The following is a 23,614-nucleotide window of genomic DNA, read 5'->3' as shown; positions in this document are numbered from 1 at the left end:
AAGTACTTAGCAGCCTGCTGAATGCTTTCTTATTTTGCCTTGGGTTTTGACTGCTGGATACAGAAAATGTACTGTAGATAAACAAAAAGTTTGCAGGATCGTCATGGTTTCTTTTAACCAAATGTTGTATTAGATTTTGGAAACTGAGGAAACCTCTAGTTTTAAAATTGTAGTGGACCACCCCATGTGTAAAGGAAATATGAGTTTCATATACCTAAATGGTATACAATATATTTTCATATGATGGATTAGTGACTCAGTAACATATGAAATAGTACATTTTCCTATAACTTAAAATATCTGAATAAATACATGATTGAACATAAACCAAGATGTCAGATATAAGTTGCATATATAACATTTGCATATAATTTAAATACCACATGGTATTTCCACATGGAAAATATTCTAAAGTGTCTCCTAAAGTGTATCCTCAAAATATGTGTGCATATCCATTTGAGTCTGTAAATCCGATGGTTACTGTCATGAAATGGGTAATTGCATTCGTAAATGTAAGATTTTGTACAGGCAAATAAGTGCACTTGCAATTTTACATGTACATACTAGGAAGATATAGAAAATGTGCCCCAAAGTGTATATGGGGGGGGGAATGTGCAAATAGGTTTGCTTCTACCATATTTCCTGCTATTTGTACATTGTTTATGGCAAAGCAAGTAGAGGGAGAGTCAGATAAAATTGACCTGAAAGTTTAAATAAATAAATGAAGGTTGGGGAGAAGTGAGAGCTGTGGGGATATAACAGCTGATTTCAATATTTTTATTAGATCTTACAAACTGACAAATGGCCAACCTATAATGGGTGACTTAAACCAAAACAAAACTAGGTTATTATGATGCCATTGAACTAATATCTATGCTTTAAACTCATTATGATTTGGCATTTGAGTCAACTTTTTTGGGACATGGCCTGATGGGGATCCCCTTAAACTCGATTTTTTTGATCTGTGTGATAGATTCATGGCATAATCAGAGGAAGCCAAGTCCAGCTCTTGGAAGGATGCCCTGATGCTGATATCAACAGGAGTCTAATGTGTATATCCTTGGGCAGATCCCTGCCAGAGTAAAATATCCCAGTCTGTCTGTCTGCTTATTCTGTGCATTTTTTCAGAAAATTATACAATATTAATTCAGATTTCTTCCATAACAAGTGATAATGAAACTTCAGTAAAAGTAGCTGAGGTGAATTAAATATAGAGTGGTGGAGATGAGTGGAAGAAAACAGGGAAAGGGCTTTGCATAAATGGAAGACTTAGAGGGGAGTATAGTCTGAATGTAATGCATTGAAGATGTTATAATGCTAACGGAACATTAAAGGCATTTCTCTACATATGATTAAGTCACATCTCAAAGAGATGTGAATAAAGTTATGCTAGAAGATCATTAGGGCGAAACATCAAATTGTAATAAATCGATGAAACAATGAGACGAAAAATTCTGACTACAAAAAAGTGAGGACTTAATATGCATGGTATAAATGTATGTTTTTCCGTCCATGTGGGGAAGCATTCTGACATCAGCTAATCAAAAGGGAGGATCAAATGGTTATAAAGTATCTTAAAGCTCAGAAGAGGTTTGATTCTGAGTAGCACTTAATTGGTCTGTTCTTTTCCACTCCCCCAAGATGCCACTTTCCACAAGCAGCCCTGCCACAGTAGTTGAGGGTAGTTGCAATAGTTGCAATAGTAGTTGGAGGACGTTGTCATGCAAAAGACAGATCTGTGAGCAAAGTATCCAGGACCAGTGTGTATTTTAGGGAGGGAATAATAGATGTCAGTTTTCTATTAAACAAGAGGGCAAAACCTGTGATGTGCTCCAACAAATGTTGAGATGGGATGGAGCTATCCTCATTTTTCAGGCAGCTTGCCTATTATTTCCACAGAGCAATCAGCCACCAGGTAGCAGTTTGTGAGCCAAGTCACGTAGCACTAGAATTATCACAGAAGTGAATCTTGCTCCTGATGGTGACAGAAGACTTCTGGCTTGGGTCCCCTGTAGTTGTAGGCTAAGCAATCTTTCTGAGCCAGACTTGTAAACATAAATTCAACAGCCCTCCCCCCCAAGAAGTAATCACTTCGTTCGGACTCCTCTAGAGCTGGTTGGAATTTTTCTGATGGAACCATTTTCCATCTGAAAGTGCTGATATGTCAAAAGTGAAACATTTTGCAGAAACGTGTTAATTTCAACAAAATTTCATTTTGAGGACAAAATGAAAAAATATTGATTGACCCAAGAGGATTTTTTTTGATTTTGGTTTTTTTGGTCTCATTTTGGAACAGAATTGGTTTCCCAAAATTGTGGAATTTCCCTGAAACAGAAAGTCCAGCTCCTGCCCAGCTCTAGACACCAGTGACATGGGTAAAATTTTGTACATTAAAAAGACTGAAACTAGACAGCTTGGGACAAGATTTTTCTTTTTTATTCTGATAAAGAAATTCTCTTTGATAGAATAAACTGCAGTTAGTAAAGAAATTTCCAGATGGGTTTTCCAATTACTTCATTTACTTTTTTATAGTGAATTTAGTGTTTCTGAAAGCTGGAGTTGACAGCCCAAGAAAACCATGGCTTCTATGTATCTATGGAACATACATAATATAGACAGTGGCTCACAACTGGGCTCTCCTGCTGTGCCCAGCAAGTGTGTTGGAATCTATACATGAAGGGTGAAAATGTAGATACTTTCCTTTGTCCACTTTGTTCCTGGGACCTGATTCTCAACTATATCTGAGCTATGCTTGGACTTAGTAAACATTGTGGCTGCAGGGGGCCAGTTGCTGATCACTGATACACAGCTGTACGGCCCCAGTAGAAATAGAACAGCAAGGGACTTTCCTCTGCAGTATTTATTGCTGGACACTCTGTCAAAGACAGGATACTGGACTAGATCCAGCCTGGCAGTTCCTATGCTACTGTGATTAAAAGAGAGTTTTTCTCCTAAAATTCAATTTAAGTTGGTGTGTGTTGGATGAAAGCCTCACAAGCATAAAAAAGCATGTTCCTTCCTTTCAAAGGAATCGAAACCTTGATCTTCGCTTCTGTCTATTTTTGCTGATAGAAGAAGAGACCTCTTTTGGAGGTGAATCACTGTTTGCAACTGGCCTTAAGCTTAAGCTTGCTCCATGTTCATTTTGGGTCAGCTGTGTCTGTCTTGAGTAGCAGATGCAACCCAAAAGGAATCTATTATTGTGAAAATACATAAACAGAAAGCATAGCTTACGTATGAAGGGTATTTCTTGTGCTTTCACAGAAAAGTAATAGATCTGTAAAGACTAACACAGACCAGACAGTAGGTGCTGGAAAGTAAAGAATCAAAGAGAGTGCTACGAATCATGTAGTAGTAGATCTTTGTAAACATAGGTGCATCGAATCATCATTTTATAGGAGTAAAATTAAAGTATAATTAAAATAACCATATAAATGTTCTCCCCACTTAGGGCCAGATGTAAAGCTCACTGAACTCAACAGAAGGACTTCCATTGATGTCAGAGCTCTCAGTTGGTAAATCATGGCCCATGGCCACTACTGATATTTCATATTATTTTAATGATACCCATGGTGTGGTCTGTTAGTCTTTACAGATCTATCCATCTATCAATCTTTCAGCCATGGTCCCTATCAATATAGAGAGATCTATAAAAACTACTACTATCTTTATCATTATCTTTATTTTAACAATTGCATCTAGTAAACATATACTCAGATGAGGAAGCCATTTGGTGCAAGAAGCATCATTTTGATGTGTGTTTGTACACTGACTAGCCCAATGGGTCTTGAATCTGTGATTGAGATCTCTTGCCATTACTACAATATAAATATTCATCATTTTTGTGGTGAATTTAAATTCTATTGTCTATTTTACAATAACAAGCATCTTATAACAAACCTCTTCCCACAAAATGACATGTTATAGTAAAGTAAAATGTATTTGCCTAATGATATACTAGATACTGTGTATATTAAATTCATTTTTATCCAGCAATATTGTAATTTAATCAAGACTATCATTTATGTGCAAGCAGTAGTTTTCCACATACAAGAGACTAGACAGCAATTTTGTTCTGTTTATTAATTGCTGAGTATTTAGAGTTCTTTGGCCCAGATCCTCATCTGGTATAAATCAGCGTAGCTCATTTGTTATCAGATACGATCATGTCCTGGTTTCAATAATACATTGGATTGTGGCAACAAGACTGTGTGGGCTATGGGCTAAACAGTTTGGACTTGCTTATCTTGGCTATGCACAGGCAGTGGTTAGGAAGAGAAAGAAGAAAGAAGAATAGCCACTCAGAAATACATTTGAGAAATACATTTAATTGTGCATTGTTGTAATTTTTCTCTCCCACTTTTTGTACTACTTTTATGCTGACAGCTCTTCCCAGAATTTGTCATTTATTTTCCTTAACCAATGCAATTTTCTCTTTTGAAAGCCAAATAGTATTTTTAGCTGTGCCTATTGTTGTTAGGTAGCAGAAAAGTTGGTGGTGATGGGGTGGAGTTGGTGGGGAGGGTAAAAGACAAATGTTAAAAGGTGTCAAGTGCGTGTATTTTAGTATGTGGAAAGCAACTTGGTCTAATGATCTGTCATCAACTTACACTTGATGTCATTTTGTTCTTGGCTCCTATGGGTTTGATATCAATTAATTAAATCAATGAACACAATTATTTTATCTAACTGAGGCCATTTCTACCTTTGAATTCTGTATCTTTTGTGTGTTGTAACTAGTTTTCTTACTACCCAGTACAATGCTTGGACATGATATCAATAGGTTGCACTTATTTCTTAGAAATAAATGCCAAATCAAACGTCTGTAGACATTTTATGAACCAGCATGGATGAAGCTTGAAAACTAGTGTCTCGTCTGCTTGTCAAAATTGGTGCACTGGCAGAGGATGAAAGAGCAAATTATTTAGGCACTAGTCCTGCAATCAGGTCCATGCAGTAACTAATCCTCTTCCATGGTCCCTCTTGAGCTGTGCACAAAGTGAAGTATTTATGACCCTCTGGCACACTGTGTTTACTTGCCCCATCTTTCATACCAGAACCACATCAGTTCCTCTGTAGGAATAAGCCACTTAAAACATTAAAAATTACACTTTGGCATCAGCCATCATATGTCTGTCAAAGACCAGCAATAAACAGGTTTGCTGTATGCCTTTTTATTAGTTTGAGTATCTGAACTTAACGGCAACCATCCCCTTTTAAACCTGAGGTATATTTTCTTGTGATGCTGTGACCTTTAGTATGATGTGATGCAAGGTAAACTGACACCCCACACTTGGAATAATGTGAAACAACAACACAGTGTGACTCAAGTACCTCAGTGTGGGGTAACATAGATAATATAGTAGATATCTGCGTCAGCATGGTTCGCTGACTAATAGAATTATGAGCAGATAGTTTGTCTTAGCCCTATTCCGGCATGATCAATCAGTCTGCCTATGATATTTCTAGGCACCTATCACCATAGTATCTGAGCATCAGGACAACACATCTATTGAAATTAGTTGTTTGTTAATGCTCATTTCAGTTTTTGACAATTTGGAACCCTGGAGAAATTAAAATGTCCTTTATTTTTTGTTTTAAATCCAAACAGTATAAAAGTTGAAGCTATAATCCCTATGGGCCAGATTTCAATTGCCTTCCTAATGCTGCATGCTTTACCCCTTAAGTAGTCCCTTTGAAGCCTATACAACTGCTCAAGGCATAAAGTACCTATGCATATCAGAAGTGAGTAAGGATATCCCAATCTCACCCTGAGGTGGTGGTTGTTATTAGTTGTTGTTGTTATCTTTTTTTTTCTGACAGAAACAGTGAGCTGCACACAGCTGTAATTGAAGGTACAGATTATGTGAAATGTGTTTTGAATAATATATGAATCAGTCAGACATATTTAATATGTATTTAAAAATAAAAGTACAACAGGTATTTTCTTAGAACATCCCCTTTTGTGTTGAGGAGAAGAGATTTGGGAAATGTAGCTCCTTGATAATCTTTGCACAGAGTCTCTCTCAAATCGTTACATAACAGAAGAAGAGTTTTCTTTCTGAGGCGTTTGCTATGGTTCTTCTGACATCCCTCAAAACAATTCAGTAGAGTTCCTGAATATCTGCTAGAATCATACGTTACCCCCACCTGCTCTACGCTCTCACAGCTGCCTGGCCACGAGTGCCATGGATCCACTGAGACACATCTTCCTCACATCTGATTGCTTCAAAGTATTATATCACAATATTATTGCTCCTCTTCTCATTTCCAGCTTCGTTGTCACTCCTCTATGTGACTCCCTTTCTCCCACTCTCTCCAATTCTCCTGAGTTCATTGAGGAGGCAGTAGGGCACCAGAACAAGGTGGAGGGGTAACACCAAGAAAAACGATCTCCTAAGCTCATGTAAAAATTATTTAAATGGTTAATTGAGTTGAGAATCCTTATCCTTAATTAGGAGATTGGCGCCTCTTAGGAGGCTTCAAATTAAATCCATACTTAGGTCACAATCAATAGTGTAGTTGACAGCAAACGTGTAAACAGAGTCTACCTCATTTCTCATTTGTGGAATACAGAGTTTAGGGTAGATTATCTTTTCTTTTCTGTTCGCCGATGCAACAAGAGCTCTCCAGGTTCTTGTGCAAGAGTAATGGCCTGTAAAGATCCCTATTGACTTGACTAGGATCTGCCATGTACATTGTATTGTAGCATTAGGACCTATTCCAGAAATTTTACAGATGGAGAGGTCAAACTCCTTGTGAGGTCAATGAAAAGTCTCTCTGACTTCAAATGGAGTCTGATTGGGCCTTGTGACATCTAGCAAGGAGCCAGTATTTATGATACTGAATAACAAAATTTAAAAAAACAACAACTGGTTGACAAAAGCAAGAAGAAAGATGAATTATTTTTGAGAGAAAAAAATTAGTTTGCTTTATGTTGTGTACAGTTATTCTAAAGTTAATATCAAATCATGCAGAAACATGATCTGTGATGGTAATGAATTTATGTTACACACACACAGAGTTTGTATTATATGTGTATTGTGTATATATATTAAACAATGTTGGTGTTACTTTTTGAAATACTATTTTATGTTTAATTATGCCACAATGCTAGTGAACCCACAAGAAATTCCTATTAACATATCATAAGAATGTAAGAAGCTCAGAAATTGTCTGGATAGTAGTAAAAATATGAGTCCTTTACAACATTTTAAAAAGTCCAGTTAGATCACAATGGGAATTTTCCCTAATTAGTAGTTTTAAAATATCTTTGTGGCCTGTTTTAGTAATTACTGGTCTTTGCGTTTGTGGGAAACATGAGCTGTATTTGGCATTTCCTATCAGCTATATCTAACATAACTCCTAGAAAATAGTAAAAGGAATTGTGGGTAACAATGAGTCCAATAATATAGTGATAGATTTTTAACTCAGACACTGACTATGAAATCAGGACATTGTGTGGTTCAGATAAGCACGCAAAATTCAGCTGCTTTTCCAGTTTCTGTACAGGCTTATCCATCAAAGCTCTTAGGTAAGGTAATTGGACTAGAAATCTTGTGATAACTTTTTTTGTGAGTTTTTTTCTTTTATACTTTCAAGTTGAACTTAGGTCAGAAGTGCCACCTGCATTGTCTCCCTCACACAATATAAATTCTGTTGCCATTTTTAGTCTAGGAGACACAGAAGCCTGAAAGCAGAAGGAGGGAGATGAAAAGTTAACTGAACTTTTTAAACTCTTCTGAAAGGTCTAGTAGTCAATGTTTGGCCGAAGGTTTGGGTTGCTGTTTATTTTCATTGAACCAGTTCACCTGTATCTAATAGCAATGCTCACCTTTAGCTCCATGCATAATAAAGGTTTAAAAAAAATATGGAGAAGGTTAGGTAATAGGAAGCAGGGCCGGGGGAAATGAAAGGATTAACAGAAGATAATAGCAAGGAGGGTATAATAAATACAACTCTAGCTAGGTTTTCATCCACACTCTCCTCCCTAAATTACTGTAGAATATTAAGAGGCTATAGCAGGGGTAGGCAACCTATGGCACGCGTGCTGAAGGCGGCACGCGAGCTAATTTTCAGTGGCACTCACACTGCCCAGGTCCTGCATTTTAATTTAATTTTAAGTGAAGCTTCTTAAACATTTTAAAAACCGTATTTACTTTACATAAAACAATAGTTTAGTTATATATTATAGACTTACAGAAAGAGACCTTCTAAAAACATTAAAATGTATTACTGGCACTCAAAACCTTAAATTAGAGCGAATAAATGAAGACTCGGCACATCACTTCTGAAAGGTTGCCGACCCCGGGCTAGAGCATTATTTTCATTTCATATTGAGATGTTTTGCTAAAATATCTTCACTCTTGTACACCAATTTAGGACATTTTTAGTTTACTGGCGGGGGGGCAGAAGAGAAACCACACATTTATTTCTGAAAAGTTCAGAGCCCATTTGCCATGAGCTCCACTCAGCCATTTCTGAGTAGCTAAACATACAAGTGCTCTTTTTGCAATAAACTTTGGCCTGGTCTACACTAGAAAATTAAGTCGATTTAAGTACCTCACTCAGAGGTGTGAAAAATCCACACCCCTAAGCAGCATAGTTAAACCAATCTAATCCCTGGTATAGACAGCGCTAGGTCAATGGAAGAATTCTCCTGTTGAACGAGCAATCACCTTTCAGGGAGGTGGATTACCTATACCTATGGGAGAATCCCTCCCATCAGTGTAGGTAGTGTCTACACTGAAGTGGTGCAGCTGTACTGCTTTAGCATTTTAAGTGTAGAGATGCCCTTACTATGGATGAAGAGGTCTGCCCGTCTGTCCATGTGGAGTTCATTGCAGGATCAAGACCATAGAAAGAAGCACTTAACTCCTTCACTGCTGTATCGTGTACCAGATACACAATACAAAATGCTCTTACAGTAATTGTTGAATGCTTATGATAGTAATGATGAAAATGTCATAATAGTTGATGATAATAAGATAAATAAGGCTATATCAAGTGGTAACTGTGTGCTTGGAACTGTACAAAACAAAAAATAAATTGAGACAGTGTCTGTGTCAAGGATCTGATAATATGAAAAGTATTTTACAATATTGTGTGGCAAAAGAACCCCTTAGAAATGCCAGTATTTCAATGAACTCTTTCAGTACACGGGTTTCCGTACACAGTGAGTTAACCATACCCAATTATCATGCAGGATTTTAGCAGACCCTCTTAATACCTATGAACCTACAGCTCACATTATTTTAAATATTGCATTTAAAAATGGTTTCAAAATAAAATGCTTCGTAAAGATAATGTTTACATCAAATTATGTAAACAATACACACAAGAATAATAAATTCTAATTTTAATAGATGTATGCTTAGGCCTGGGGGATGGGGCTGTTCACAATCAATTGCAGAACTGGGGCTTATGTGAAATTCAAATCTGTCAGCTGGTTATGTTTATGTTCTCTCTAGTGAAAGTCCAACAGTCAGTGTGAAGATAGCAGTGTAAGAGATTATATGATTGTAGAATCAATCTTTTGGCTTCTTTTCCCAGTAAAAGAGTTATTGGTCACTTCTAGGGTGAATGATTTACCAGATGCATCCCTCTCTAATACCTTTCTTTATATTTGTAATATTAAGATACTATCCAATACCTGTCACATTTTTGTTCTATGTAACACAGATGACAACATGCTGCATGGACCAGTTTTCGTTCAGGAACCAAACAATGTGATTTTTCCACTGGATTCTGAGGAAAGGAAAGTGAAGTTGAGCTGTGAAGTAAAGGGAAATCCTAAACCAACTATCAGGTTTGTTATATATTTTTCTATTCTTTAGCACGCCTTCTCCATGATCGTGTCTCTCCAAGACACATGTCTGCATGCATCCCACACAGAGAAGCTCTTTCAGAATTTGAGATGCGATGTATCTTTATTTAGTTAATTTGAATCTCATTCATATATTGCTAAGGCTTTTAAGAGTTGTTTTGACACATTAAATGAGACATTTGGAATTAAAATCTTTATTGCAATACATTGAATCTACCTAAAATCCCCTGAACTTCAATACGTTTAAAAATCTGGTCCCTACGCCCAGTTTTTTCCACAAAAATGACACAGTAGCGCTGTGTGCAAATAAGCAGTGTGATGTCTAACTTTCTAACAATCATGATAATTTCAACGCACATTATCTGCATGCAGAACTGAAAATCTGTCCCTTAAACTCTATGTGCTCAATGATCTTTAAAATCTGTAAAATTTCAATAATGGTACTTACAGTTCCTACCTTTATAAAGTGCTTTGAGAACCTTGGTGAAAGAAGCTGTATCTATGAAAATATGCTGTTGTAATGGTGCTGTTGTTATTACGTAGAATTAATCTGGGTGTTTTAACCAATTTAACCTGGTGCTTCCCTTCTTATTTTCCCCCCTCTGTTTTGTTCTCTAGCGTAAATGCCACTTTGAAACTGATTAAAATCATAAGACCCCAATCCTGTTGCTGTCTTCTGGCAATACTTAGCATTTAATGCGGTAGAATATGTTGATTCACTCATGCAAATATATTCAAATTCCTTCCCCGTAGCTTCCAGTACAGGGAACTGCTCTGAGGATCTAATCCCAGGGCCGGTACAAGAAGTTTCACGCCCTAGGTGAAACTTCCACCTTGCACACACCCCCAGCTAACCACACCCCCCACCACGGCAGCTAACTCAGCCCCCCATCCGGGGAGCCCCCCTGCAGCCGCTACCCCCCACCACGGCAGCTAACCCCTCTCCCCCCCCATCCCCCCATGGCAGCTAACCCTGCCTAGGGAGACTCCCCCCTCCCCGGCAGCTAACCCTGCCTGGGGAGACTCCCCCCAACCCCGGCAGCTAACCCTGCCTGGGGAGACCTCCTGCTGAAGCTAAGCCTGCCTGAGTAGCCCGCCCCAGCTCACCTGGGCTCCGCCTCCTCCACTGTGCAGGTCGGCACTGCTCTAATTCTCCTTCCCGCCCAGGCTTGCAGCGTTGATTGGAGGAGACTCAGAGCTGGGCTGTGTGCTCAGCGGAGGAGGCAGAACGGAGATGAGCTGGAGCAAGGAGCGGTTCCCCTGTGCAACCCCACCTGGTTATTGCGGGCAACCCTCTCCTTGCGCCCCCCCCCCCCCCAGCTCACCTCCGCCTCCTTGCCTGAGGGGGCTTTTAGGCGTCCCCAACCACTAGGTGCCCTAGGCGGCCGCCTAGTTTGCCTAAATGGTTGCACCGGCACTGTCTAATCCTTTATATGTTCCATCATGGGCTGCTAAAGATGGCAGTTGTAATTGGAGGGATGTTTTGTTAGAAAATCTTGATGCCCCGGTTTGTTAAAACATCTTCTGTGAGTGAGTTTTCTTAAATTTAAAAGCAAACAAACAACTAAGGCAGAAAAGGAAAAGAAGCCACTAAAATTCTGCTTCTGGGGCTTCCCCTTGCAAAATGATTAATTCTAAAGACTAACATAATCAATAACAACAGCCAAAACAATAAGAACATTAATCAAATCAGTGACTGAAATATATGTTAAGGATGTTGCTGTATAAGTGAAGTATTAGAACTTTTCAATGCTGTGCAGGAAACATGCATTTTCATGCTGGGTTTAAAAATAAGAAATCAAATGGGTTTGAATGTTTTCTGTATTTATTGCATGTTGCTTTAGAAACGTACAGAAATATTGGTTAATGGTAGCAGAATTCAACTCCTGGAATTTTTATCCTATAGGTGGAAGTTAAATGGAACCAGTGTTGATGTCGATATGGATTACCGCTACAGTATAGTGGGAGGCAGCTTGTTGATCAATAATCCCAATAAAACCCAAGATATTGGAATGTACCAGTGCATAGCAACAAACTCATTTGGGACCATTGTTAGCAGAGAGGCAAGACTTCAGTTTGCTTGTAAGTAGCAATTATAACCCTTGGCAAATACTGAATTCTTGCAATATAATGCTGGAAAAATGGTAAGATGATGGCTATCTTTTTTTTAAAACCTCATCTAATTTGTTATTCATTATTCTTTGCCTAGCTGTTTGTTTTGTTTAGAAAATATCTTGACTAAATCTGAATGAGGACTGGAAATGATCTATTTTGTGACTATTTAAGTAAATGAGCGTACAGCACATAATGTGTGTATTTGCCTATCTATGAGAGACAGTGGAAGTGTGAGTACATGGCTGCAGGAAACATTCTACTAACACTTTTTACAAGTGAGTAATAGAAATGCTCAAATGTGATTTTTTCCCTCCAATGGAAAACATAGATTTTAAAGCTTCAAAAGTGCCCAAAAGGACACGCCCTTCAGAAGCAGCAGTTCCATAATGTCAATTTCTATCACTCCTGTGATACAGGATCCAGTGGGAGGTACATATCTGACGGAGTTTTTAAGTGCTGATGTAACCCACACACCTCCTGGGTGTGGTGTTCTGTCCCACTTGTAACATGGACGGACCCTGGACCTCTGGAGCTAAATGCATGATCCTCTACTGCATGAGCCCTTAGCCATATGGCCCTTAGCTAAGGCTGTAGAGCAGACTCCATTAATCTCTAAGTGACCTCGGTCCCACTACATAGGACGGAACACCACACCCAGGAGGTGTGTGGGTTACACTGACACTGTGTGTGGGTGTATATATACACAATTATTGAAATGAATGTAAAGGTGATGTACAATGCTAAGTTCTTTATATGTGCTGTTTAGGTATCATGTACATTGATTTATTGATCATTTTAGAAACACCAACATTATTTTTTTAAAGGCTGCTTTATAATATTTATTTAAGGCCTATTCAGCACTTTTGACACACCTTCATGAATGAGGAGAGCTAAACAGGTTTTTATAGGCTTGAACCTGCATCGTCTGAAGCCAGTAAGAATTCTTCATTTGACTTCATAGAGTGCAGGATGAGAGTCCTTTAAAAGGAAGACCATGGATTATAAAGTGCCTTGGCCAGCCTCCTTGGCTAGCCTCTTTGGCTAGCTGGCATAATAACCAAGTCCCTCCTCCTTCATACTGTAAGCTCTGAAGATATTTCTACACAGCAACTAGACACCCGCAGCTGGCCCATGCCAGCAAACTTGAGCTTGAGAGGCTGTTTCATTGCTGCGCAGGCTTACTGGCTTGGGCTCAGGCCCAGGCTCTAGGACACTGCGAAGTGGAAGGCTTCCAGAGCTCAAGCTCCAGCCCGAAAGTCTACACAGCAATGAAACAGCCCTGCAGCCTGAGCCTTGCGAGTCCAAGTCGGCTGTCATGGGCCAGCAGTGAGGCCTTGCCACTTTCTGTGTCTACTTGCTGTGTAGATGTGCCCTAAGAAGCCTTGTGCTGTGAAAGGTGCAAGCTATACCTTAACAATAATTTTCTTCATGTGCTTTTTTTGTCAGATCTTAGTATTTCTTAAGCATAATTTTCATGTTAAGGCAAAGCTAGACTTTTAATATAATGCAATATGTTTAATGGACTGGCCAATAGCTACATTTAATGTGATCCTATAACGCAAGTAAAAGGGGTAAGATGTCAAATTTATGCCCAATGCGCTGCACCCAAAGAGGTGATTTGTAATGAGAAATAGAACTGTGGGAAGCTGAAGTCTTCCCTCTCTCAGAGTTGTTCACAATATATTATCAGTTTTTCTTATGATCTGCTTGTGTTTTTCCGTGACTGAAGATGCTCTTTCACTGTAGAGCGCTAATGAACGGCTTCCTCAAAACTCATCTAATAACATTAGATTTCAGTATGTCAGGGGGATTGTTACATAAATATTGTTCTGGGCCTGCTTCTCTGCATATCACATGCTTCACAGCATCCCGAATCTTACAAATCAAGGACTTCGAATATCCATCAGGCTAAGCCTTTGCAATGTCATTATTCATAGCTAAGCTCTTGAAAACAGTTTGTGCTGTAATCATGTCATTTATGAAAGTCAATAATGATCTCAACATCTAGCTACCTAGAGAGTGAGAGCAGGTGTACTAAGTTAAGAGTTCTGTGATATAAGGCAAGGTCCTGCTCTTATCAAAATCAATCGTCAAATTCCCACTGACTACTTGAATGGGAGCAGGTTATGCCACTATATTCATTAAGCCATTTTGCATCAATTGTCCATTAGCTGGTAATCACAACAATGAAAAACCAACCAAACATAACATTTCATATTTATTTTCAAACATGGAACCTTAATGTCTATTACATTTTATAATTAATTGATTTATCTTTCTTGACAATAATAAATCTGGACTGTACTTGGAGTTTTGATAGATGACCACGCATAAGATAGGCTTGACTGATTCTTAATTAAGAAGGTTGCTTTAAGAAGCAAATTTTGTTTCTTAGCACTTAAGATGGTGATGGATGAGTGTTTGGATAAATAAATTGCTCGGATTTAGATCAATTAGATTTTAATCATGTTAGGAACATTTGGGTTGGAGATGGGGAGAAAAACAAGCATTTGTTAAGTCAGACTCTGTTCTTCAGCAAAACAATGTCATTCCGAGTTATATGATTAAAGAGATTGCAACCAGAACTGGCTGAATTTCTGGAATACCCACTGTAGTTTTAATTTTATCACACAAGCTCTGCCTCTGAGAAGTGTGAATTTGTTTTAATAATGCATGTTTTTTAACACTGACATGCCAAGATATGTGGATGTACCAGTTCTATTTAATACAATGAAATCAACAATAAGAGGCACTTGTTGCAGGAATTGGAAGTCCTAGCTAATTCAGAGCACGTAACCTCTTTCCCTTATACTTTTTTCTGACATTATCATTTTTGAATTGCCCTCTGTAGGTATTTTATGGAATAATCTAAAAATATTTCCTAGCAAGAATCCATTCTAGCAGCTTGAAGTGTCTCAGTAAAGTCCATTTGCCCTCAATTCCTCTCTCTGGATTTTTTCCTTTTACCAGGGTCATTTACCCTGAATTTAACCCTTTTGTCTGACATTTGGAGACCTAGAAATTTGCTATTATTACACTTGCAATCTCTGACCTACCTGCAGCTCCAGCAATTCAACTGTGGTCTCTCAAGCATTGTTACCATTACGTGTTATGACATTTTTAGCTGTGGAAAGCCATTTTGTTATAGAGCCCAAGACTCCGTTATTTTACCAGCCAGCACCTTTCTCTGCTTTGCCTTTAAAATGAATAATCCATTTTTCGCCGGGCTACTCTGTATTTATGCTGTTTGTTATCTCGTTCTTATTTGTGAGCTAAGTTACTGCCAGCCCTTTTGAGACTAATACTTGCTTTTAAGTGCAAGGGTTAAATTCCGAATCCAGGGGCATCATTAAAAGATGTTCATTCTTATTTCAAGGGCTAAATTATTCTTCTATAGTCTTTTCACTGCAGATTAGACTCTGAAGTAGCTATTCAGCCTCCTGTGGAGGTCAGAAAGGGTCAGCAATTTATCCCTGAAATATGTATTTAGGTTACAAACTAATTATGATGAAAGTGCTAATATATGCCCCCAAATACTTGCTTTGTTATACATCATTAACATTTCAAATTTGTTCCTTTTTTTCTTGACATGCTAGTTGTCTCTTAAATTGAACACATTTTCGAAAAGGAAGGAGACTGCTACACCACACTAATGGAATATGGATTAATGATTCTTTAAACCCTGTGCTTTTAGCAGTACAGATTCACAAGGGGGAAAGAAAGCCTTAAACTCTTAATATGAGTCCCAACAATTGCTTTTCAAAATGATATATGAAAACACACTTAAGCTAAATTAAATTGTGTGTTTTCTCTTTTGTGGAGGAGGGATAGTTTGACAATTTTATTTGCTGTTCCGTAACTTGTGTGCAGAACTAAAAGGGCCTGAAGTCAATAGGGAGCCTTGTCTAGGTAAGAAATGTAGCCCCTGTGATGTAGTTTTAAATGTATTCACCTATTCAAAGATAACATTAAAAATTCTAACTATGGCCCCAGTTGTGCTTCCATTGAAGTCAGTGGTAAAATTTCTATTGACTTCAGTGGAGTCGGATCAGACCCTGATAGCACATCACAAAGTGCCTGATCCTTCAAGGTACTGAGGATGGATTACACCTGAAATTCTTAACTCCACAAGTATTGTGCCTGATCCAGCTCTCACTGACAGCAATAGAAGTCTCTCCACTGATTTTATGGAGAGTCAGATCAAGGAGTTTAGGAGTGAGCCCTTTGAGAAGTATGTGTGAAGAGGGAAAACTTTTCATGGGTTTAGGAGTCAGTAAGACCAATCTACAGTTGAGCAGATATTTGGAGGAAGGGGGGGGTGTCTCAAGACAGGAGCTTGAAGAAGTCCTTGGAAAAGATGTGCTTCCCCCATGTATACATCACAAGATATGTCTATTAATTTTTTAAATCCAGCCACATTCAGAAGTGTATTTGTAAACTGATCATCTACTTTCTGCTTTAGAGTGCCATTGTGTGTGTGTGTGTGAATTTTCATTTAAACTAAGGCTCCTTTCAGGGAAGCTCCGATTGGGGGAAAAGTACAGGGAACTTTCAAACTTGCCTCCCCCATGTAAAGCCTATGGTGAAAAAGGGGTGTGCCCATCACCACATACACCAAAGAAATTCCACTTAAAGAAACACAGTTATACCTATGCCTTGACACTGGAATACCCTTTTTCGATGGGTAATAAGGAGCACAACACTATACTCCAGTGCACATGGGAGCAGAAGTTAAAAATGGGCGCAAGTAACATTGAATACAGGGAGCTTCATCCTGCGCAACACAGGTGCAAAGTGTTGTACATAGAAATGTAAAGTAATAGATAATGAGCTTGGACAGGAAGGGTATACAGGGAGTGTGATCCTAGCACTGCGGCATGGCTGCCAAATAATTCCTAGATACTAGCAAGAGTAAGATGGAAGAGGGTAGTATTTAACAAAACATCTCATTTCCATGTTGAGGATTGTGTGTGATACCCATGTCCTGTCAGACATGGCCATTTTTTATCCTCACCTTAGGTTGTGTGTATGCTATTAACAGTAATAACAGCAAGGTGACATGTGGGCTTGTCATGGTATAATTCCCCACTCTGAACATTAGCATCCAAAAGATGGGGTACCAGCATGAATTCCTCTAAGCTTAATTACCAGCCTAGAACCTGTAGCGCTGTCACCAACCAGGAATTCCAGTGCCTGGTACGCTCTGGTCCCCCCAAAACCTTGCCCGGGGACCCCCAAGACCCAGACCCTCTGGATCTTAACACAAGGAAAGTAAACCCTTTCCCCCACCGTTGCCTCTCCCAGGCTTCCCCTCCCTGGGTTACCTTGGAAGATCACTGTGATTCAAACCCCTTGAATCTTAAAACAGAGAGGAAAATCCACCTTCCCCCCTCCTTCTCTCTCCCCCTCCCAGACTCTCCCTGAGAGAGAAAGTAATCCTAACACGGAGAGAAATCAGCCTCTCTCTCCCCCTTCCCTCCTTTCTCCCCACCAGTTCCCTGGTGGATCCAGACCCAGTTCCCTGGGGTCTCACCAGAATAAAAAAAACCAATCAGGTTCTTAAACAAGAAAAGCTTTTAAAGAAAGAAAGAAAAAAGAGTAAAAATTATCTTTGTATATTTAAGATGGAATATGTTACAGTGTCTTTCAGCTATAGACACTGAGAATGCCTTCCCAGCTTAAGTATACAAGTACAAATTAAAATCCTTTCAGCAAAATACAAATTTGAACTCCTTCCAGCCAAATACACATTTGCAAATAAAGAAAACAAACATAAGCCTAACTCGCTTTATCTACCTAGTACTTACTATTTTGGACATATAAGAGACTGTATCAGAGAGCTTGGAGAGAAACCTTGTTGCACATCTGGTCACTCTCAGAATGCAGAGAGAACAACAACCAAAAACTAACAGCACACACAAAGCCTTCCCTCCCTCAAGATTTGAAAGTATCCTGTCCCCTGATTGGTCCTCTGGTCAGGTGATAGCCAGGCTCACTGATCTTGTTAACCCTTTACAGGCAAAAGAGATATAAAGTACTCCTGTTCTATTAACTCCTACTATCTGTTTATGACAGGGCTTAAGATTTATTTCCACTTGTCTGGGAACTCTGCTAGTTCCTAGTCTTACCTGTGCATAGTTACCTCTACTCAGACTTGTATCCTTTCTTTTGGTTGAACTACTAAAAGATTCAGGATGTTAATCCAATGTCATTCTTTATGCTTGCTTGTCATTAAGATTCTGCCTAACGCTTACCCGGGTTTGCAGTACAGGGAAGTATGGAGGGTAGGAAGGGTAAGAAGAGTCGTGCCTACCCCTTGGCAGTCCACATATGAAAACTTTTCAGTCCCTGTCTTCAGGGATAACTGGGATTGCTCACTCTCTATTTCTCTAACGATATCTGGCACCCGAGAAGGGACTGGAAGGAAGTGAGGTTGTGTCTGCCCTGTACTACACACCAGCCATTGGAGATCAGTCATGAAGGGGGGTAACAGGAGGTGCTCTGACTCTGCAAATCTGGAAGCTCCTCCTTGAACCAGAATGTCTCCCAGTGCTCTCCCTGGTAGTGCAGCCCTGCATGGCAGGGTTGTGCCTACAGGGAGTCCATAGTCAGGGACTAGACTGACTCCTCTTGGAATCAGTGAGGGATTATTACTTCCTCTTGGAGCCCAATCTCTGCTCTCATTGTCAGTGGGAGGTCTGCTATTGATTTCAAGCCTCTAATGAATTCTATTGTATATTACATTTTAGCTTAGTATAAAACAGGAAAACTTATGCTAATTTGTTGCATAGTACGTTTTTCACTCAAATTATACGTGTTCTCCACTGGGTGCGGGAGAGTTATTCTCATATTCTCACAACCAATGGAATCTTTTCTGGGTGCACTTTACCTACCTACGTTTGCATCAGATACACTGTAAACTTTACTTGATGTTTTAAATTTAGTTCTCAGCACATCTTTTTCACTAGCTGCTATATCCAATGACCATCTCCTCTCAAACAGGTTGTATATGTGGGAAACAACTATCGCACTCAGGACAAGAGAGCTCCTCAAAATAATGTTTGGCTATTTCTGATTGAAGAATGTGGAGAGACCGGCCAGTGGATGCTGCACGAGATGGTGCAATTCTACACACACTGATAGCCCATGGCCAAGTCAGTCAGCTCTTCAGAGCATGTGTACTCTAATCTTATTAATAGCAAAATTCTCATTGATCTCGGTGGGAGTAGGATAGGCCCAGATGTGTATTCAGATTGCTTAGTGCACTAATGGAAAGCATTCAGATTAGTACTATGGTGAATGCGGTATCTGAACTTGTATAGACTAGAGTAGCTTTTACCAATCTAAGACCCAGTCCTGCTCTCCTTAAAATCAATAGCAAAACTCCCATTGACATCAAAGGGAGCCGAATTGGGCCCTTAAAGGAAAATAATCCTCAGAAATTTGCCTACCAGCTGAAGCTAACAAATGTAAAATGTTTTGCAGATGTTTATGGTAAATGTTTTAGTATCAACTCTCCAAGATGCATTCATTCATTATTTATGTATCGTCACACCAAGTACCTTAAAGATGAGAATGGGAGGGAGGGAGGACAAGAGAGAGAAAGCAAAGCTCATGATAGTGCAGATGGTACAGGTGAAATGTGCCCAGCAAAGGAGTTGTTAAGAGCAAGTACAGTGTTATGTGAGAATGAATTGCATTTGGGAAACCTGGTGCATTGGGAATAGCAGGAGTCCAAAACTAACACTTAGTTAATAGCACAATGCCAGAAGAGACCTACATTGCCAGCAGTGCTTGGCAACAGGGAGCACATACAGTCTACTTGATGCTAGATGCAGACAGACAGGTAAAGCCAAGTTTTATTCTGCTGCTGAGCCAGAGGCAACAGGGAAATTCAGAAGAGGTTTATTTAACAAAGGCGAGTGAGGAATCACATATTGGGCCCTATGCTCCCTTCCACTGCATACTGCAGGCAAGAGAAGGAGACAGAGATGGGAGGGAAATGAAAATTGTGAGAAGAGGAGTGGAGCAGAACTGATGGATGCACTCTCTTTGAACTGCCGGTATCATTGTAAAGTGCCCCCTCATGCCTGGGGTCCCCTGTGAGTTTGGCGAGTATGGCTGGCAGAAGAAGGAAAGTGCAAATAGGAATAACAGGATTGAAAAACACAAGGTGACTATTAGAAGTGCAACATGTTAGGCTGTGGAATAGTCCTCCAAGGAGAAGTCAGGAGGCTTCCTTGCTGTGGATAGCTGAAACAAGACTGGACAGAATACTAGTCATGCAGCAGGGAACAATCTTGCTTTGGCCTCTAGGTGATGGACGGGATGGGTCTTTGGATCTAATGAGTCTTTTCTCTAATTTCTGTTGTACTATGAGCCATGTACAGCCATCCTAGGCAGTTTGATTTCTTAGGAAAATCACAGATTTCCTGTAATGCTTCTCCCACCATGGTGTGTAGAAACTGAGGAACTGAGCGAATGGTACACTGCTAAGAAGTCAGATGTGCAGCTCAGGGAGTGACAGGGCCAGGATAGTATACAGAGGAATGTATTCCCTGGGCAGCTGACCTCACATATACTGACTTGAGGCTAGGATTCCCCACAGATCTTTGGAGTCCTCATAGTTCACAAGAGAAGGTGTCCATAGTGCACACTGGGGATATTTCTTCATAACCCCTGTCAGTTAATCAAGAAATCTTCCCTGGATCTAGAGGGCTTATCTCCTGAATGCATTTTTATACTGTCTGTTGTAAATATGGATGCTCTTACTGGAATTGATTCTGACTTCATTTACACTGGTGTAAATTGGCAGGCTTAAATGAGGTCAGAATCAGACCTACTTTTCCTATAAAAGTTTAATCCTTTTAAAAACACTACTACTTTCATTGCCTCTATCTCCCAGCAGTGAATGCTGCAGATTTTCCACAGTTTTAAATCTGTTGTCTTTAATTTATTTGGGCATCCCCTTTTTCTAGTATTAAGAGAGAGGAAAAATAGGAATGCCTTGCTCATCGTCTCCATAGCATTCATTATTTTATAACCTCCTCTTATGCTACCTCTTATTGCTCTCTTTTGTAAGCTAAAATAATTCTCATTTTCTAAATCTTTAGTACAGACTCATTCTCTGATCATTTTCCTTACCCTCTTTGGATATTTTTTCTACTTTTCATTATAACTTTTTTGACATGTGGTAATGCTAAGCTCGGCATCCGGTCTTTATTGCTCACTCATCATATACTGCTTCACTGCAGGCCATACGGGCTCTTCCATGGACACAGATGGTGGTTTGTTTCCATTCCTAACCATAGAATTCACATACTGTGTAACAATGGCCCACGCATTGCCTTCGCTCAGGATATCTGACCACTAAAATGTAGAAAGTTTGGGAACTTTACTTATTAATAAATATAGTATTGAGTCAAAACCTGTCCCTTGCTGGACTGGTGTGATGGACTCTACCTGTAGAAGAGCTAAGCAAGGTCTGCTGGGCCAGGTCCATGGCTTCTGGGACTATTTTGGCAGAGCACATGCCACTCCAGAAGGTTAAGGTTGTAGATGAAGCAGAGGCAGGCTGGGGAGGGAGCTGGGGTGGAACCTGTGTAGATCCACCAGTTAGTTGCACATGCAAGGGTTGGGGACAAACAGTCAGAGAAGCTACATTACTGATTTAGGGTTACCTTAATGGTTTTGGAGCACCTGGAGGGGAGGTTTCCCTCCCCCATAGATCTCAGACCAGTTATTTGAGCTGTTTGTCTATGGTAGCATTTACCCCTTGGCACTTGTATTTTGCAAAGGACTGCACAAACATGAGTTAATTAATCATCAGAATTTATCCATGGGGCAAGTGATATTATTAGCCCCATTTTACAACTGGGGACACTGAGACACAAGTCTAGCCCTCCTCAAAATAATTTGATTAAGTAAAAAATCATGAGATTTAAAAAAATCAAATACAGTGATTCTTTGGTCTGATTTCTGATTTTTAAGCCTGAGGAAAATCTTCAGTCCCAATTAGCATGTAATAATTTCATTTTGAAAACTTAGCTGGGGATGCACCAAGAAATGTAAGTGTCACCTTTGTTATTTAGAGGAGGGAGATTCCACTTACACACTTCTAATGTTTTGGGTTTGAGGATCTACCACGCTAACATTCTTCATCTTCCTCCAAGCCATCTCCCACATGCATTTGTCTCTCTCCTACCTATCCCCAGCCTGGGTCATGGAGAATTAAGGGAAGCTATCTTGTCTGAGGGCATCATCACTGCAATCCCATTGGAAATAATAGGAAAAAGGTGATTCTTTACTGAGGGTAAACTTTCCATTCACAGGTTTTAAAGAATTAGCCTCTTGGCTTCTGTCAGTTTGAAAATAATGGGAGATGGTAGCTATAATCAATAAGAGTAATTTTGCATTTCTTCAAGAGAAGCTATTTATCTGAAGTCATCAATTTTATTATTTCCCAAGGTTTCTGCAGCATGTCTGTTTCTGCTTCACTCTGATGTAAATCAAGAGCAACTTCATTGCAGCTAATAAAATTACCAGTGTGAGCCTGGTGTAAGTGAGAACCGGGACCAAAACTGGTTCATAGCCAAAATATTTTTAAATGTCCACTATATTTGGATCCCTCAATTGTTTGGGAGCCAGCATCAGATACCTATGGCCTGATTTTCAGAAATGCGAGCAGTTCTCATTTAAAGGGGAACTGAGCACATTTAAAAGTCAGGCTTACAGTTTTCCAAACTGGTTATCCAAAAGCAGTGGATGTTTTTGAAAACCTAACCTGAGTGGCCTGCCTATTGTCAGAGGTAGTGAATCAGGGCCACAGTTGATATTAGAACTCAGGAGTTTCTGGTTACCAGCCACATGCTTAATCCATTAGAATATGTTGCATCACATTTATTTTTCTTCATTGTTTCTGAAAAAATCTGAGGTTTCTACACCATAAACTTCTTAAGGGTGAGATTGTTTAGACTACAGAATAGCTGTTGAAGCCCTACCATCTGAAACATTTAAAACTAAATTGGACAAAGCACCACAAGAATAATTCTGCACTGGCATGATGATGAAGTAAATTACCCATTAGGGTCCACCTTTGATATCTATGGACCAAATAATTTCTAATGGAAGTTTTGACGCTCCATTTTAACATCTCCTGAGTGCATTCTTTAATTAGATACAACTTTAATAACATACATTTATTTCCTTCTGATGCTTGGTTTGTATTCTTATGATTCAGAACTGATTTTGATATTTGAAGATATACGTTCAACCACACAGCCTCTCTTTGGTGGATAAAATTTATGCCAGCAAAACTTCTGCCAGCAACTGAACAGAGTGCACCAACATGAGTATCTGCACTTTATACCACCTGATTGTGGGCCAGACTAGGGAGTTAGAGATGCAAGTATTCAAACCTACCCCTGCACTTCATTTCTGATGGAGCCAAAATATTGATCCTTGCATCCCCCAAACAGAGGTTGTTCCGAAGGCTGGCTAAATATTTGCTACACAACATATATGTTTTCTAAAAAAAAAAATTACAAACATTTTATGGGGGATGGAGCGGTTTCTTGAAAATCTTTATTATTTTGGTGTGATTATTTTTTGATGAAAATGTGGGCCACGAGTCTGCCATTTGTATGGAAACTGTTGAACTGTAAATTCCCCGAA

The 23,614-nt window shown here is 39.4% G+C and overlaps 1 protein-coding gene across 7 annotated transcripts in view; it reads left to right on the top strand.

Moving 5' to 3' along the window:
• CNTN4 (contactin 4) overlaps positions 1–23,614 on the top strand; it is a 643,980-nt gene that overhangs the window by 404,073 nt on the left and 216,293 nt on the right. For all 7 annotated transcript variants that reach the window (XM_030569637.1, XM_030569641.1, XM_030569640.1 and 4 more), the window contains 2 exons: positions 9,682–9,808; positions 11,733–11,908. In XM_030569637.1, coding sequence (XP_030425497.1) covers positions 9,682–9,808; positions 11,733–11,908 — 303 coding nt within the window. The remainder of the gene's footprint in view (positions 1–9,681; positions 9,809–11,732; positions 11,909–23,614) is intronic.

Source organism: Gopherus evgoodei, chromosome 7, assembly GCF_007399415.2.
Source record: "Gopherus evgoodei ecotype Sinaloan lineage chromosome 7, rGopEvg1_v1.p, whole genome shotgun sequence".
NCBI lineage: Eukaryota > Metazoa > Chordata > Testudines > Testudinidae > Gopherus > Gopherus evgoodei.
The sequence above is the reverse complement of the archived record's forward strand: the minus strand, read 5'-3'. Positions and strand labels throughout refer to the sequence as shown.